The following is a 19,586-nucleotide window of genomic DNA, read 5'->3' on the forward strand; positions in this document are numbered from 1 at the left end:
AAACATTGAGAGATTAAAACTTCCACAGGCTCCTAGAATTCTAAAGCCACAGAGGAACTCAGAGATTCTCTCTTTCAACAATACCCCACATTAGCCCTGAGTGGGGGAAGCCACTTGACTGGGTCACACAACTAGTCTGAAGAGCTAAGCTCTTGCCTCTTTCGTTACGTCTCTTCCCTTACTGCCTGACAGAACGCAACGTCTGATTCGTTTTACTCCTCCAGTCAAACCACTAGCACCACTACTTTGCCCAACCCCTCCATCCCCCTTCAGGATTTTACTAGTCGAATTGTTTTAACTTTATCTGGAAATAGTTGTGGAAATGACTGCGATTACGTTAACACTATAACATGGAAACACTGGTTTATCAACATTTTATATGCTTTATTGAAAGTTGACAAGTGCAACAGTTAAATACAGTGACACCTTACAACTGTGTAGAGAACATGCACAGAAACATATGCAGGTAACTACTATACAGGTAATATGCAGAAACCCCTACTGGGAAATCCATTTCATTAGCTAGAACTGATCACATTTCCAAGTATTCAACCAGCTCAATCGAAAGACTTCGGTGAACCGGGGCTGACTTCAAGATATTCAGCAGCTAGAAGATTTCAGATTACACAAAGTGGCCAACTGTGCCAAATTCTTAAAATCTCTTTAGGTAGGTGTGTTTTTCTTCATGTATTATTTTTTACGTAGATCTCTATATAAAAGACAACCCACACCTCTTCAGACAGCCAATGAGACATCTAAATTGCAATCTGTACAACCTAAATAGTACAGTCCTCTATTGTACAAAAGTTACACTACATACACAAATATACAATAAGCAAAACAACCTTCAGGGTAAGATAGCCTAGATCCCAGCTACCTGTCACCGTTCAGTCACGCTAATAGTTTTGTGTCATCCACTGTTTTGGAAAGAGGCACAGTACTATTGGTTTTGATGAATGTTGGTGACAGTCGTCATTTGTACAATGAACTATGTTTCTCCTCATCTGAGGTGAGACTAAGCTTCACTCTTGACTTTCACCTCCCCTTCCAGTTCCTGGGGGGGTGGAGAGGAGAGAAAGGAAAGTCCAGTGGTGCTGCACTGCTTCGGAACCCCATGGAGTACACCACGTGCAAGCAGGAAGAACTCTTGTAAGTGGGGGTGGGGAGCAGGGGAGGGATGGAAAGGCACACAGCTCCTCAGCATGAATGAAACCATTTCTCACGGATCTGCCAAGCTGCATGAGGTCCCAGTATATCCATGCTAATTCTCTCATTAACCTTTAATTCACCCAACTTAAGAAATTTCTTCAAGCCGAAAGCATATGAGTGTTTAACACTGGAAAAAAGAGATAATGGCATATGTCAGTCTCACGTCTCTTTTGCAGCGAGCAATGAAATGGGTGACGGTGGACGCGGATGCCCCCCAGTCCATCTTCTCCGGTCGGTTCAGTTCAGACAGCAGCAGCCAGTTCCGCGGAGGCACAGGAGGCTACGCGGTTGGTCCTGAACCCTGGGACGCTGCCTGGGCTGGGGGCTGTGTGGTCCCCTGTGGCTGTGTGTTGGCAGCGGGGGAGCCAGTCTGCAGCTGAGCCTGGAACTGGGCAAGCTGCTCGGGACTGGCCAGTGTCTTCAGCAGATTGTTCTCCTGCTCCAGCTGGGAATTTTTCTCTATTAGTTCTTTGATTTGCTCTTTGAGGACCTCCACTTCCTCTCTAACCGCATACATCAAATGGCTTTTCACCAGATCCTGAAAGGGAGAGAGAGAAGAGGAAAAAAAAGGTTTAACTTTCTCTTTACTGTTCCCCGGAGTCTGAATTTCTAAAGCATCATTTTGCGGGGCTCTCCCTAACCATTTACATATCCAGCCTTTAGAGCTCATTTAACAGGCCCTAGGGGAAATCTACGGAATACAACCACAACTGTACAATACTTCACTTTAACGTCTAAGTCATCAAGCCTTTTTAAAGCCTTTGCCTTCCTTGCAGCCATTGGCCAGGAATGCCTACGCTCAAGTTTCCTATTCGAGATGGCAAAATGCACTGGGGCTTTGGGGCTCCGTGCAAAAAGCCCGGCCCAGGGATGTCCAGCCCCGGAGCAACGGTAGCCGCGTCCCCGCCCCCAAGTCCCTCCCTCCGCCCGCCAGACCGCCTCCCTCAGCACCGGCTGCAGCCAGTTCCTACAGAGCGTGTTGCCGCATTTTCCTCCCTCCCCCCATACCCCCCTCTTTCGTGATTAAGCTGACATCACAGAAACCTGGGCAGCCGTTGCAGCCAATGGGCGCTCGAGTTATTTATAGCTCCGAATTAAAGGTTCGGAGTTTGCCTAGCAACAGTGGGCAGAGAATCCCGTGAGAAGAGCCACAGGCGCTGCTCCAATAACAAAGAACGGCCAAGGCGGAAATAAAAAATAGGAGAAAACCAGGCGCAGGCTGAGAAGGCGAAACTTTTCTCCGGTTCTCTTTCATTGTGCAGTAGCCTCCATCACTGGGGATCCGTTTGGACCCGGTGTAGGAGGCCCCTTCCGGAGATCCCCACTTCTGTGGCCCTCCCCCCTCCCGGCTCCCCGGTAAACCTTAGGATTCCTAGTAAAGCCACATCACTAGAGATGAGCCCACGACCTGAGGACACGCCGGGCCAGCGCTTTCCTAGCAATTCCCCAGCAAAAAGGGGGACCTCCGCCAAAATCCCGACGGCTGTGTGAAATCGGTCCTGGAAGGAACATCGAATACCCTCAGGGCCCCTCTCTCCTTAGCAGCTGTGGTATGTGGCTTCATGCTAGCAGAATGGAGACAGTGCCGGCATTTCTAAATGTATGGAGAGCAATCATCAGTTTAACTATGGATGCGCCTGTTCCATCCCAAGACACCTCGCTTTTTGTACTGTGCCCACATTTAGTACAAACGATTCTTAATCAGTACATACCATAGCTTGCTCGATTTTGTTGTCAATAGCTACCACACTTGCACCAGAAGAGCTGAAAAGGAAAAAAAAAATCGATCAATGGAATCTATCTTAAACATCCAAGACAAAAAGGATTTCCCAATTCCGTGATGTTACTAGCATCATTTTTTCAATATTCTTTAATGCTATGTAATATATCACCCTCCAGAGCACACCAGCCACTCTTTTACTAATGAATATCCAGACATTTCCCAATTTTAGTGAGCCACAAAGGCTAAATTACATAATGTGGTACAAGCCTGTTCTCTGGCCAGACCTGCAAAAAGAAGGCTATTCTGAACATTTCAAAAAGCAACATCCATGTCACCGTAGCCTCTCAGCAATGGACAAAGGAATTCGCCAGGCTATCTTTCACCTGCATTATTACAAGTATCTCACGAGTAAATTTAAAAAAACTATCCCGGCCGACATTTACCTATTGTCAAGTCTCACAGAGGCGTTTTCAGTCCCGAGCAAGGATGACAAGAAAGAAATTGAAAAATGTCTCAGTTGGTAAACTCCTAGATCCATCGCCACTGGTCTACACCATTGGGATTTCATGCAATTGCAGCCAAAAACACCCTCGCAGAAAAAAAAAAAAAAAAAAAGAGGGAATACGAGCAGCCTTGTTTGAGCTAGATAAAAATCTTCTAGCTTTATGTAGCTCAGGGAGAAATAGAAAACAGCAGCCCTAATTGAAAGAAACCCAGCTTCTGGGGCTTGGCGATTCCGGGAAGATGTAGATCCCACTACCGTGCGGAGAAAGCTCCCACGTCGGCAGCCGGGCTCCACCAGGCTCTAGACTAGGACTCCCAGTCTCCGTGCAAAATATATGCAGGGAAGAGCCGCGCCAATTGGCCAGCACGCCGCTGGAACCGCCCCCTTCTCCCTTCCCCGCCCTCCTCCTCTCTTCCCCGCCCTCCTCACCACCCCCACCCCGCCCCCAGCCCGGAGATCCGCTCCTCGGGTGGGCTGGCCCAGGCCGCAGTCTGAGGGGCCGGGGTGCGGGCCGCCAAAGCCTACGTGATCAAGGAAAGATGGAGCAGTGCTCCGGCAGAAAACGCCGAGGGGCTCCGAAAAATACGATTGGGAACCCGCACGTGCTTACGTTTAAGGGAGCCAGACCCCGTCTCTGGAGCTGCCTGTTCCCGTGGCTGCCGAACGGCGAAAGCTGCTTATTTGCAACCAGACCCGTCTGAGCTACTGAGCATGCCCAGTCCCACCACTAAAGACTTGCAGGAGCCCGAGTGTCTCGATTTCAATTATCTCGTTCTTACAGGCAGCAGTAACTGGAGGATTTTATAGGCAGTTTTATTTATAAGGATAACACCATACTGTAATAATACTTTTTTTTTTCCTTAGTGGATTTTAGAGGGAAAAAAATCACATTTCCTTTTTGAGAGACTACCTTTCCATGAATTTATCAATTACGTGTAGAAACAAAAAACAGTACATATTCTTTGCTAGGCATATACAAATTGAGGCCAAAAGGAAACCACCAAATGTAATCAGGTAGATCTCAAAATGTCCCTAGAGCCATAAACCTTAAAATTACACCTCCTTCTTCCATTTATAGCTAGGAAAAAAACAAAAAAATCAATCCACAGGTTGAATCCTACTCACATGGATCTATTTTCACTAAGTCCATAAGGCAAGTTTTTGGATGTTAAGTGCAATTCCTATAAGCCTCAATCCTTTGAGCCTTCTTACATCAGAGGAACTGAAATACTGTAGGTATATATGTCACCCTGATGGCCACACTGACCAAATAATTCCCTTCTCTAAACTAAAATTAAGAGATCTGGGTGTAAAATAGCTTAACCCGTTACATAATTTCTTCTATTAATTTAAAATATTTGCAAGGATGTATCAATTGAGGTTGCAGTTTAATATACTATAAGTCTAAGGCCTTAAATTCACTTGATTATTACAGGTTATAAACACTTTGCAATTCAATACATTTAAGAAGGTACATTTAAACCTCTACAATACTGCCCTCTAATGGTATAATCCTATAAAAACAGAAAACAAAAAAACTACAAATACTAAAGACTAATCCATAAACAAGTTGTATCATCACAAATAATTCCAACATAAAATCTGACCATAGAACATGTATATGTACATATTCGATTTACACACATATACAAACACACACACGCGGAGTCTTTTCTTTCAACCAAGCATTCTCCCTCAAGCAGCATCCTTTAATTTAGGAAATTTTAGTTGCCAGTGGAGCCTCTTAGACATTCTTTGAAGGTGACCCAATGTTGGCAGAGTGCATTTGGCTTTAGAAATTGTCTGAAGTCATTAGGAACCAAATCTGGTGAATGTGGTAGCTGATGAAAGGGCAATTCTCTGTTGGGTTAAAAAAACCAAGGCAGTATCATCCTTTTTTTACTCTCTAAATTTTAAGGCTTTGCTTTTGAATAACAAGTGATATTCAAATATGTGTTGACATATTTATAATTTACAAAAGTTAAATATATATTATCTCATGATACAAATTTTGGAAAGGCACCCATTTTTAGTAAAAGGAAACAGAGTAAATGGAACCTCAAAAATCATAATTTGGGAAGCAGACACGTGGTCTCCATGTCTATGAATGCTAGGCACAACTATTACTTACTACACGGTAGTTTCTATATTTTGAAAGTTACAGTGATCACTAAAACTGTCTATGTGATTAAGTCATTTATATGTTTAAACGGAATGCCAACTGCACAGGAAAAATTAAAGCATCGCTTAAGCTGCAATTAAGAGCTTACAAAAACAAAACTCTAAGGTCATATAAAGAAATGAATTTTAAATTCCCACTGAAGTTTAAGAAGATTACTAAATTAACTGGATTTTATTTATTGGAAGAAAAGCACATGTTGCTGAATTAGCATACGTGCTACCAATATGCAGAAGTGATTGAACTGGAATCCAGGTAAAAAGGCTCTTAGGCAAAACAGAACAGAATAGAAAAATAAAATCAATAGCAAAGAGCCACCCCAGTCTCAAATGTCCAGGCTTTTTCCTGTGCTCCAGATTCTTGAAAACAAAGATACAAGTTGGTTATGTTTTCATTTCATTCATTTCAACTGATCATCCAAGCATTAGCCTATAGAAGCCGATATCCGAGCCACAGTCTGTTTACACCGTATCTCTACAGCAGGACGCTATGGTCATCATCAATACTTTGCTATTTTAGATACACTTGCAGGGAACATCCTTTTACATATATCCTTGAATGCTTGTAATCTATTTCTGGAGAATTTGCTGCGCTAAAAGATATAGAAGCAAAAATATGATTAGAAATCTATTTCTCTTCCTATCTTTCACATAAATGGGCTAGATTCCTTTAAGATGGATTTTTATATGAAAACTGAAAAGACGTAATTTCAAAAAGAAGGTAAAGAAATTGGAGGAAGTCTCTATAGAGGAAAACCCATGGGTCAGAAACGTCTGAGGCCCAAATAGCTAAAATTAACTTTCTAGCCATTACAAAAGTTTCTTCCATTTCCAAAACAGAACATCTGTGAGTCTAGTGCCCTGAGCTTAACCAAGACCAGCTGATAGGACAGGATAAATACTCCCATGCCTCTAGGAGAGACCCTTAAAGGCATGGATAATACTGGTCACCTTCAGGCACTGGGCAGAGATCAGGAGGTCTCACTCTGCTGGGGAATCCGGAATACAGGAAAAAGCCTGGACATTTGAGATCAGGGTGGTTCTTTGAGGTTGATTTTGTTGTTCTATTCTGTTCTGTTTTGCCTAAGAGCCTTTTTACCTGGACTCCAATTCAATCACTTCTGCATATTGGTAGCATGTATGCTGGTTCAGTAACATGTGCTTTTCTTCCAAACTTGATCTGTCTTGGCCAATATAGGTACAGTTGGGGATCCACCACTCAAATAGGATAACCTGTTTCTCCCTCCATCCAAACTCCTTGCAAATCTAAAGTGACTGCCAGGGAAGAGGCTAAAGCACATCACTGTGAGCCTGACCAAATCACTGCTGCCTAGGGACCCCCTTTCCTGGTTTACTCTTACTAGGCGCTGGGATGAGGGTTACCAGGGTTGGCAAATGAAACTTCAGGACTCCCAGTTAAAGCTGAGTTGCAGATAAGCAACAAATAATGTTTTAGTGTTTGGGTCCCACACACTGTTGGAACAAGAAAGAATGCCAAAGAAATCCAAACAGAAAAACTCAACCATATTTTAAATTTCCTTGATTTCCAAAGAAAAGGTGGAAGATAAAGTTCAGAAAATCTTCCCAAAAGTAGAGCAGAAAAGAGATGGAATTGTGAGATACAAGAGACTTAAAAGGATCAATCTAGGAGGTCCGACATCAAAATAGCATGAACTCCCAAAATAGAGAACAGAGGGAAGAAAATTATCCAAGAAATAATTTAAGAATTTTTCCAGAACGGAAGGGCACAAGTCTCCAGATTAAATCAGATGACCAGACGGCTACCACAATCAGTGAAGAGAGCCTTACCCCAAAGCACATCATCACAAGACTAAAGATCACTCAGGACAGAGAAGATCCTAAGAGCGTCCAAGCAGAAAAAAACAAGGTACAAACACGGGTACTAGTATCAGAATCTGCTGGCTGCCAGGAAACAATGGAGAAAATGTCTACAAAATTCTAGGAGAGAAAGGTTTTTCACTTGGCCAAATCATTTACATGTAAATGTAGAATAAGAACATTTTCAGACATTTCAGACACCAGTATTGAGGAGCAAATCAAGGAAAAGGGTTTACAGCAAGATGAATAAGTTCTAGAGATCGTCTGTACAACCTTGAACCTGAAGTCAACAATACTGTGTTGGTACTTGTTAAACTTTTAGAGGGTGGGTCTCAGGTTAAGTCTTCTTACCACAATAAAATAAAATTTAAAAAATATAAGAAATATTGTATATTCCAAAAGAAAAAAAAAAAAAAAAGAAGAAGGGAAACATGAACCAGGGACTCAAATGCTGGAGAGAAGGAAGGGAATTAACAGGATGATGGGGGGAATTCCCTGGTGGTCTAGTCGTTAGGATTCCATGCTTCCACTACATGGGGCACAGGTTCCATCCCTGGTTGTGGAATTAAGATCCCGCATGCTGTGCAGCACAGCCAAAAAAAAAAAAAAGCAGGATGATGGGGGAAGGAAATCTGGGGATGACAGGTGCTAATAAGCAAGCCTTAGCAGCAACAGGTATGTAACCATGTGGGAAGCGGGAGCCCTTGGGAGGCAGCACTTTGGTGGGGATAAACAGAGACAGGATCTAACACATTTGAGCATTTGCAGGGGCGGGGGGTGGTACAGCCAGGTATGGGACAGATCTAATGGAGCAACTAGATAAGTTCAAAGACAGTTTTACAGAAAACAAAAAAAGAAGGAAAGAAAAAGTTACGCTCATAAATAAAATTTACATGACTATATTCGTTCTTAACACTTTTTACTTATTTAACTTTAAAAAGTTAAATTAACTTTATTGGGAAGCTGGTGGGAAGAAGAAATGTGTGGAAGGAAGAAAAAAACTGTGGTAAGAATGGTTTAAAAATGCTAAATCCTGGGCTTCCCTGGCGGTGCAATGGTTGAGAGTCCACCTGCCGATGCAGGGGACATGGGTTCGTGCCCTGGTCCGGGAAGATCCCACATGCCGCGGAGCGGCTGGGCCCGTGAGCCATGGCCGTTGAGCCTGCGCGTCCAGAGCCTGTGCTCCGCAACGGGAAAGGCCACAACAGTGAGAGGCCCGTGTATCGCAAAATAAATAATAAATGCTAAATCCTTATCTACCACGGCTTGATTATAAAATATCTACAATCGAAAAAGCAAGAATAACTATATCAATATGACATGGACATCTGTGGTAAATATGAGAAAGCAAAAAAATTAAAAGTGGCTGCCTCGGGAATAGACTGGGAGACTGGAAAAAAGGAAACTGCTAATATATTTTTTTCTATTCACTCTATCTTTAGGTACGTACAATTTTTTAAAGTAAAAGAGAGAGGATGGAGAGGACAGACAGCAGAAGCAAGAAGAACTACAATCCTGCAGCCTGTGGACCAAAAACCACATTCACAGAAAGATAGACAAGATGAAAAGGCAGAGGGCTATGTACCAGATGAAGGACAAGATAAAACTCCAGGAAAACAACTAAATGAAGTGGAGATAGGCAACCTTCCAGAAAAAGAATTCAGAATAATGATAGTGAAGATGATCCAGGACCTCCGAAAAAGAATGGAGGCAAAGGTCAAGAAGATGTAAGAAATGTTTAACAAAGACCTAGAAGTATTAAAGAACAAACAGAGATTAACAATACAATAACTGAAATGAAAACTACACTAGAAGGAATCAATAGCAGAATAACTGAGGCAGAATATCGGATAAGTGACCTGGAAGACAGAATAGTGGAATTCACTGCTGTGGAACAGAATAAAGAAAAAAGAATGAAAAGAAATGAAGACAGCCTAAGAGACCTCTGGGACAACATTAAACGCAACAACATTCGCATTATAGGGGCCTCAGAAGGAGAAGAGAGAGAGAAAGGACCAGAGAAAATATCTGAAGAGATTAGAGTCGAAAACTTCCCAAACCTAGGAAAGGAAATAGCCACCCAAGTCCAGGAAGTGCAGCGAGTCCCATACAGGATAAACCCAAGGAGAAACACGCCGAGACACACAGTAATCGAATTGCCAAAAATTAAAGACAAAGAAACATTATTGAAAGCAGCAAGGGAAAAACAACAATATACAAGGGAACTCCCATAAGGTTAATAGCTGATTTCTCAGCAGAAACTCTACAAGCCAGAAGGGAGTGACATGATATACTTAAAGTGATGAAAGGGAAGAACCTACAACCAAGATTACTCTACCCGAGAAGGATCTCATTCAGATTCGACACAGAAATCAAAAGCTTTACAGACAAGGAAAAGCTAAGAGAATTCAGCACCACCAAACCAGCTCTACAACAAATGCTAAAGGAACTTCTCTAAGTGGGAAACACAAGAGAAGAAAAGGACCTACAAAAACAAACCCAAAACAATTAAGAAAATGGTCATAGGAACATACATATCGATAATTACCTTAAATGTGAATGGATTAAACGCTCCAACTAAGAGAAACAGGCTTGCTGAATGGCTACAAAAACAAGACCCACATATATGCTGTCTACAAGAGACCCACTTCAGACCTAGGGACACATACAGACTGAAAGTGAGGGTATGGAAAAAGATATTCCATGCAAATGGAAATCAAAAGAAAGCTGGAGTAGCAATACTCATATCAGATAAAATAGACTTTAAAATAAAGAATGTTACAAGAGACAAGGAAGGACACTACATAATGATCAATGGATCAATCCAAGAAGAAGATATAACGATTATAAATATATATGCACCCAACATAGGAGCACCTCAATTCATAAGGTAACTGCTAACAGCTATAAAAGAGAAAATCGACAGTAACACAATAATAGTGGGGGACTTTAACACCTCACTTACACCAATGGACAGATCATCCAAAATGAAAATAAATAAGGAAACAGAAGCTTTAAATGACACAATAGACCAGATAGATTTAATTGATATTTATAGGACATTCCATCCAAACACAGCAGATTACACTTTCTTGTGAAGTGCGCACAGAACATTCTCCAGGGTAGATCACATCTTGGGTTATAAATCAAGCCTCAGTAAATTTAAGACAATTGAAATCATATCAAGCATCTTTTCTTACCACAACGCTATGTGATTAGAAATCAATTACAGGGAAAAAAACGTAAAAAACAAAAACACATGGAGGCTAAACAATATGTTACTAAATAACCAAGAGATCACTGAAGAAATCAGAGAGGAAATCAAAAAATATCTAGAGACAAATGACAATGAAAACACGATGATCCAAAACCTATAGGAGGCAGCAAAAGCAGTTCTAAGAAGGAAGTTTATAGCTATACAAGCCTACCTCAAGAAACAAGAAAAATCTCAAATAAACAATCTAACCTTACAGCTAAAGGAACTAGAGAAAGAACAAACAAAACCCAAAGTTAGCAGAAGGAAAGAAATCATAAAGATCAGAGCACAAATAAATGAAATAGAAACAAAGAAAACAATAGCAAAGATCAATAAAACTAAAAGCTGGTTCTTTGAGAAGATAAGCAAAATTGATAAACCATTAGCCAGACTCATCAAGAAAAAGAGGGAGAGGACTCAAATCAATAAAATTAGAAATGAAAAAGGAGAAGTTACAACAGACACCTCAGAAATACAAAGCATCCTAAGAGACTACTACAAGCAACTCTATGCCAATAAAATGGAAAACCTGGAAGAAATGGACAAATTCTTAGAAAGGTATAACCTTCCAAGACTGAACCAGGAAGAAATAGAAAATATGAACAGGCCAATCACAAGTAATGAAATTGAAATTGTGATAAAAAATCTTCCAACAAACAAAAGTCCAGGACCAGATGGCTTCACAGGTGAATTCTATCAAACATTTAGAGAAGAGCTAACACCCATGCTTCTCAAACTCTTCCAAAAAATTGCAGAGGAAGGAACGCTCCCAAACTCACTCTATTAGGCCACCATCACCCTGATACCAAAACCAGACAAAGATACTCCAAAAAAAGAAAATTACAGACCAATATCACTGATGAATATAGATGCAAAAATCCTCAACAAAATACTAGCAAACAGAATCCAACAACACATTAAAAGGATCATACACCATCATCAAGGGGGATTTATCCCAGGGATGCAAGGATTCTTCAATATATGCAAATCAATCAATGTGATACACCATATTAACAAACTGAAGAAGAAAAACCATATGATCATCTCAATAGATGCAGAAGAAATTTCAACAAAATTCAACATCCATTTATGATAAAAACTCTCTAGAAAGTGGGCATAGAGGGAACCTCCCTCAACATAATAAAGGCCATATACGACAAACCCACAACAAACATCATTCTCAATGGTGAAAAACTGAAAGCATTTCCTCTAAGATCAGAAACAAGACAAGGATGTCCACTCTCACCACTATTATTCAACATAGTTTTGGAAGTCCTAGCCACGGCAATCAGAGAAGAAAAAGAAATAAAGGAATACAAATTGGAAAAGAAGAAGTAAAGCTGTCACTGCTTGCAGATGACATGATACTATACATAGAGAATCCTTAAAATGCCACCAGAAAACTACTAGAGCTGATCAATGAATTTAGTTAAGTTTCAGGATACAAAATCAATGCACAGAAATCTCTGGCATTCCTATACACTAATGATGGAAAATCTGAAAGAGAAATTAAGGAAACACTCCCATTTACTACTGCAACAAAAAGAATAAAATACCTAGGAATAAACCTACCTAGGGAGACAAAAGACCTGTATGCAGAAAACTATAAGACACTGATGAAAGAAATTAAAGATGATACCAACAGATGGAGAGATATACCATATTCTTGGATTGGAAGAATCAACATTGTGAAAATGACTATACTACCCAAAGAAATCTACAGATTCAATGCAATCCCTATTAAACCACCATTGGCATTTTTTACAGAACTAGAACAAAAAATCTTAAAATTTGTATGGAGACACAAAAGACCCCGAATAGCCAGAGCAATCTTGAGGGAAAAACATGTAGCTGGAGGAATCAGACTCTCTGACTTCAGGCTATTATACAAAGCTACAGTAATCAAGACAATATGGTACTGGCACAAAAACAGACACATAGATCAATGGAAAAAGATAGAAAGCCCAGGATATACCCACGCACCTATGGTCAACTAATCTATGACAGAGGAGGCAAGGATAACCAATGGAGAAAAGACAGTCTCTTCAATAAATGGTGCTGGGAAAACTGGACAGCTACATGTAAAAGAATGAAATTAGAACACTCCGTAACACCATACACAAAAATAAACCCAAAATGGATTAGAGACCTAAATGTAAGACCGGACACTATAAAACTCTTAGAGGAAAACATAGGAAGAATACTCTTTGATATAAATCACAGCAAGATCTTTTTTGACCCACCTCCTAGAGTAATGGAAATGAAAACAAAAATAAACAAATGGGACCTAATGAAACTTCAAAGCTTTTGCACAGCAAAGGAAACCATAAACAAGACCAAAAGACAACCCTCAGAATGGGGGAAAATATTTGCAAATGAATCAATGGACAAAGGATTAATCTCCAAAATATATAAACAGCTCATGCAGCTCAATATTAAAGAAACAAACAACCCAATCCAAAAATGGGCAGAAGACCTAAATAGACATTTCTCCAAAGGAGACATACAGATTGCCAACAAACACATGAAAGAATGCTCAACATCATTAATCATTAGAGAAATGCAAATCAAAACTACAATGAGGTATCACCTCACACCAGTTAGAATGGGCATCATCAGAAAATCTACAAACAACAAATGCTGGAGAGAGTGTGGAGAAAAGGGAACCCTCTTGCACTGTTGGTGGGAATGTAAATTGATACAGCCACTATGGAGAACAGTATGGAGGTTCCTTAAAAAACTAAAAATAGAACTATCATATGACCCAGCAATCCCACTACTGGGCATATACCCAGAGAAAACCATAATTCAAAAAGACACATGCACCCCAATGTTCATTGAAGCACTATTTACAATAGCCAGGTCATGGAAGCAACCTAAATGCCCATCGACAGACGAATGGATAAAGAAGATGTGGTACCTATATACAATGGAATATTACTCAGCCATAAAAAGGAAAGAAATTGCCTCATTTGTTGAGACATGGATGGATCTAGAGACTCTCCTACAGAGTGAAGTCAGTCAGAAAGAGAAAAACAAATATCGTATATTAAGCATGTATGTGGAACCTAGAAAAATGGTACAGATGAACCGGTTTGCAGGGCAGAAGTTGAGACACAGATGTGGAGAACAAACGTATGGACACCAAGGGGGGAAAGCCACAGGCGGGGGTGGGGATGGTGGTGTGATAAACTGGGTGACTGGGATTGACATGTATACACTGATGTGTACAAAATGGATGACTAATAAGAACCTGCTGTATAAAAAAATAAATAAAATGCAAAAATTAAAACAAAATAACTAATACTAAACTTTCTTTGGGTTATTTGTATGGAAATATGTTAATATAAATGTTTCAGACATTACATGAAATTCCTAAAAATCTTATATGTTCTGGTATAATGTTATAAGTCATAATTCTAGTTATTATTTTAAAATGTATATCTCAGAAATAACTAAATTTCCTTGTCAACTGCATTATTATGAACTTTCATCAATCTTTAACCGTGGTCATTTTTAAGTCTTTCGTCATCTACAGACAGTTCTGGGTGTACCCTGATGCTTTTGCCAAAATGTTCCTATAAAAGGGTTTCATCTTCAAGGAATTCATGGAAACGACTCTGACAAGTACAGGTTTCTGGTAACTGACTATACGGCTGAACTGAATGAATAAGCGTTTTCAGAACTCTAATGGAAAACTGATGAATTCATAAAAGTGCTAACAAAAGATCAAGATGAAAAAAAAATTAATTACATGGGACTGAGTGAACTGATGAGAATCACTATAATTTTTGTGACTTTCTGTTTGAAAAAAGAAAAAAAAAGAGAGAGGGTGGGACCTGCAGGGACTGTGCTCCTCTCCTCCCAGGCTTCCGTGGAGTACCTAGCAGCACACGTGAGGAGACTACCCAAGGCTGGGGAAAGAGCCACCCGAAAGAAGCAGGAAGAACAATTTTTGGAAATCACACAGGGCTGGGAATAGTTGGTCTTACCACCAGCCTGGGTTAAAAAAAAAAAAACAAAAACCTTGTAAACGCAGGGCACCAGATATTCAAGGAGGAAAGTCATGAGGAAAAGTTAGTTCTAGACTGAATGGTGTTTTGGTCTTGTGTAAAGCAGTTTAAAAGGAAGCCTTGAAAAGATCAAACTGTTTCCAAGTAACTTATTTTTTTCCCAAAACAAGCCTCGAGGATATTAAATAAAATGCAGCTAGCAACCAATAATTCACAATGTCTGGCATCCAATGAAAAGTACCAGGCATACAAATAAACAGGGAAATATGACTCATAATGAGGAGGAAAATCAATCAATCAAAATGACCCAGATATGACAAAGACGATATAATTTGTAGACAAGGACACTCAAATAATTATTATAACCATACTTTATTTGTTCAAGAAAGTAGAGGTAAGCAGCAGCATATTAAGTAGAGGTATGAAAGGTATAGAGAAAACCCAAATTAGATTTATGAGGATTAAAAATACAATTTGAGAAGAAAGATATACTGCAGGCGATTAACAGCAGATTAGACAGGGCAGGAGAAATATTAGTGATATATCAGCAATAGAAACTACGCAAAACAAAACAGAGAGGAAAAAAAGCTGAAAAAAGGAACAGAACAAAAAAAGAAGAAAGTATCATTAAACTCTGAAGCAATTCCAAACAACCAAGTATATCTTTAGTGAAGTCCCTAAAGAAGAGAAGAGGGAAAGGGAGGGGAAAGGATATTTGAAGTGATAACGGCAATTTTCTCCCAATTTTATTTAAAAACAATAAATTCACAGATCCAAGAAGCTAAACAAACTTCAAGCAAGAGAACTGTGAAGAAAATTGCAGCAAGGTGGAATCATAATGAAATGGCTTAAAACCAGTGATAAAGAGATCACCTTAAAAGCAGCCCAGAGAAAAGAACTAGATCATACAGAGAGAAACAAAGATAAGATTGGGAGCAGACTTCTGGTCGACAGAAGACGGTGCAGCAACATCTTTCAAGTGCTGAAAGGAAACTCTGAAAAGCCTATCAACCTATAAGTCTATGCCCAGTGAAAGTATCTGTCAAAAATGAAGATGAAATTCTTTTTCAGACACACGAAAGCTACAAGGATTCAATCACTGGCAGACCTGCGCTATAAGAAATTGTGAAGTCAGTCTTTCAGGCAGAAGGAAAATGATACCAGATGGAAGTTGAGGTGTACACAAAAGAATGAAGGGCATCAGAAATGGTAACTATGTAGTTAAATACAAAAGATATCTCCCTTAACTATTTAAATCTCCTTTAAAAGATAAATGACTATTTAAAGCAAAATTAATAACAATATATGAGTGAAGAGGGGATATATCATATGTAGAAGTAAAATGTATGACAAAAAACAACACAGGCCAGGAGGGGAGAAGGGAAGGATAGTGCTGTACTCGCAAGTAGATGCGGTAAGTTAAAAATGTATGCTACAGACTCTGAAGTAATAACTGAAATAACAATACAAAGAGTTACAGCTAATAAGCCAATAAAGAAGATATCATGGAATCATTAGAAAAAATACAATCTAAAAGAAGTAGAACGGAAGAAAAGAGGAATAAAGAACAAAATAAAAAGTGAATAGTAAGACAGTCATTCAAACCAACTATAGCAATAATCACATTAAATGTAAATGTTCTCAATTAAGCACCTTAATTAAAAGGTACAGATTGTCAGATCAGATTAAAAAAAAACCCAAGACACAACCATTGCTGACTTTAAGAAATAATACTTTAGGACTTCCCTGGTGGTGCAGTGGTTAAGAATCCGCCTGCCAATGCAGGGGGACACGGGTTCCAGCCCTGGTCCAGGAAGATCCCACACGCCGTGGAGCAACTAAGCCTGCGTGCCACGACTACTGAGACTGTGCTCTAGAGCCCACGTGCCACAACTACTGAAGCCCGCGCGCCTAGAGCCTGTGCTCCACAACAAGAGAAGCCACCGCAGTGAGAAGCCTGCGCACTGCAACACAGAGTAGCCCCTGCTCTCCGCAACCAGCGAAAGCCCGGGCGCAGCAACAAAGACCCAACAGAGCCAAAAATAAACAAACAAATAAATTTATTTTAAAAAAAGAAATATAAAGGCATAATTAGGTAAAATAAGAGGATGGAAGAAGATCCTCTATGTTCAAATAATCAAAAGAACACTGAAGTGGCTGTATGATTCAGAGAAAGTGGACTGCAGAGCTAAAATCATTTCATAATGAATAAAAGGGTCAATTCATCATGAGGTCATAAAAATCCTAAATGTTTATACCCTGATAACAGAGCTTCAAATTATATGAAGCAACAAACCGATAGAATTATAAGGAGAACTAGAAAAATCCACAATTAAAGTTAGTTTTCAACGATCCTCTCTCAGTAATTGAAAGACAGTAAGCAGAAAATAAGTAAGGGTACTGAATACTGGAATAACTCTGTCAACCACTTGACCTAACTGTTTTTTGTAGAACATTCCATCCAATAACAGCAGAATACACATTCATTTCAAGCACACATGGCATTTTTACCATGATAGGCCCTATTCTGAGCCACAAAACAAGTCTCAATAAATTTAAAAGGGTGCAAATCATACAAAGCACGTTCTATAAGCACAAGGGAATTAAATTAGAAACCAATTACAGAAAATCAATTACAGAAAATTATCTGCAAAATCTCCAAATATTTGGAAATAACACATACCTAAATAACCCACGGGGGTCAAATAAAAGGGAAATTGGGAAGTATTTTGAACTGAGTAAAAAGAAAACATGGCATATCAAATTTACTTCAGTAAATATAACAACGTAGATGTAATGGACAAATTCCTAGAAAAACACAAACTACCAAAACTCACTCAAGGAGAAATAGGTAACTAAAATAGTCCATTTTTTAAATTAATTTGTAATTTAAATCTTCCTAGCCCCAAAACTCAGGCCCAGATGGTTTCACTGGTGAATCCTACTAAATATTTAAGGAAGAAACTATTCCGATTCTACACAAACTCTCTTCGAGAAAATTGAAGAGAAAATACTTCCCAACTCATTCTACAAGGCCAGCATGACCCTAATACTAAAATCAGGCAGACATTATTAAAACAAAAAAAAAAAAAAAAAAAGGGAAAAAGAAAATTACAGACCAATAGCCCTAATGAACAGAGACGCAAAAGTTCTTTAAAAATTTTTGGCAACTTGAATCCAACTATATATAATAAGAGTAATAAATACATCAGGACCAAATGGCATTTATCCTGAGAATGCAAGGTAAACATTTGAAAGTCAATGTGATTCACTATATCAACAGACTAAAGAAGAAAAAGTACAGGGTCATCTCAATAGTTGCAGAAAAAGCAATCTGACAAAATACAACGTCCATTCATGATAAAAACTCTCAGCAAAACAGGAATCGAAGTTCTTCAACCTGATAAAGGGCATATACAAAAACTATTCAGCTGACATCACACTTAATGGCAAAAGAATGAATGCTTTCCCCCTAAGATTGGAAAAAAGGCAAGAATGTCCACTCTCAGAAATACTGTTCAATATACTGGAGGTAATAGTAATAGGCAGGCATTAAGGCAAAAAAAAAGAAAGGAAGGAAGCAAGGGACAAAAGAAAGGGCATCCAGAGTAGAAAGAAAAAAATAAAACTATCCTATTAACAGATAATATGATTGCCTACACAGAAAATCCCAAAGAATGCACAAAAAAACCTACAGGAACTAACAATAAGAATGTTTATCAAGGTCACAGGATATAAGTTCAGTCGGAAAAATCAATTATATTCCTACGTATTGGCATGAACGATTAAAAGCTGACATAAAATTTTATTTATTTATGGCCGCGTTGGGTCTTTGTTGCTGCGCGCGGGCTTTCTCTAGTTGCGGCTAGTGGGGGCTACTCTTGGTTGAGGTGCGTGGGCTTATTGCGGTGGCTTCTCTTGTTGTGGAGCACAGGCTCTAGGCACGCTGGCTTCAGTAGTTGTGGCACACTGGCTCAGCAGTTGTGGCTCACAGGCTCTACAGCGCAAGCTCAGTAGCTGTGGCGCACAGGCTTAGCTGCTCCATGGCATGTGGGATCTTCCCGGACCAGGGATAGAACCCATGTCCCCTACACTGGCAGGTGGATTCTTAACTACTGCGCCACCAGGGAAGTCCAAAAGCTGACATTTTTTTAAAGTTCCATTTATCTCATAAAAATACATGAAATAGGGCTTCCCTGGTGGCGCAGTGGTTGAGAGTCCGCCTGCCGATGTAGGGGACACGGGTTCGTGCCCCGGTCGGGGAAGATCCCACATGCCGTGGAGCGGCTGGGCCCGTCAGCCATGGCCGCTGAGCCTGTGTGTCCGGAGCCTGTTGCTCTGCAACGGGAGAGGCCACAACAGTGATAGGCCCGCGTACCGCAAAAAAAAAAAAAAAAAAAAAAAAAAAAAAAAAATACATGAAATAGATATAAATTTAACAAAATATGTATAAAATCTATATGCTGAAAACTATAAAACACTGATGAAAGAAATCCAAGAGAACCAAATAAATGGTGAGATACACTGTGTTCAATTGAAAGACTCAATATTGCTAATATGTCAATTCCCCCTCCCCCAACTAATGTAAAGATTCAAAGTAATCCCAATCAAAATTCCAGCAAGACTTCTTATTAAAAAATGACAAGGTGATTCTAAAATGTATACATAAAAGTAAAAGAACTGGAATAAGCAAAACAATTTTAGAAGAATAGAGATGAAGGGCTCCCACTCAAGACTTTCTGTAAAGTAACTCTCATCAAGATAGTGTGGTATTGGTAAAGGGAAAGATGTGTAGAGCAATGGAACAGAATAGAGAGGTAAGAAACAGTCCCACGCATATATGGCAAATTGATTTAACAAAGA

At 39.6% G+C, this 19,586-nt stretch overlaps 1 protein-coding gene across 2 annotated transcripts in view; it reads right to left on the reverse strand.

Moving 5' to 3' along the window:
- Nucleotides 1-317: 317 nt before the first annotated feature.
- TSC22D1 (TSC22 domain family member 1) overlaps nucleotides 318-19,586 on the reverse strand; it is a 135,712-nt gene continuing 116,443 nt past the window's right edge. Inside the window, exons 1-3 of one of the 2 annotated variants that reach the window (XM_029210222.1) lie at nucleotides 3,376-3,753; nucleotides 2,922-2,973; nucleotides 318-1,747 (exon numbers count right to left, since the gene is read on the reverse strand). In XM_029210222.1, coding sequence (XP_029066055.1) covers nucleotides 1,490-1,747; nucleotides 2,922-2,973; nucleotides 3,376-3,500 — 435 coding nt within the window. In that variant the 5' untranslated portion in view covers nucleotides 3,501-3,753 and the 3' untranslated portion in view covers nucleotides 318-1,489. Of the gene's footprint in view, nucleotides 1,748-2,921; nucleotides 2,974-3,375; nucleotides 3,754-19,586 lie in introns of those variants that run through there. The other variant, XM_029210219.1, reaches the window with a different exon arrangement.

Source organism: Monodon monoceros, unplaced genomic scaffold, assembly GCF_005190385.1.
Source record: "Monodon monoceros isolate NGI ecotype Baffin Bay Population unplaced genomic scaffold, NGI_Narwhal_1 Super_Scaffold_8, whole genome shotgun sequence".
Taxonomy (NCBI): domain Eukaryota; kingdom Metazoa; phylum Chordata; class Mammalia; order Artiodactyla; family Monodontidae; genus Monodon; species Monodon monoceros.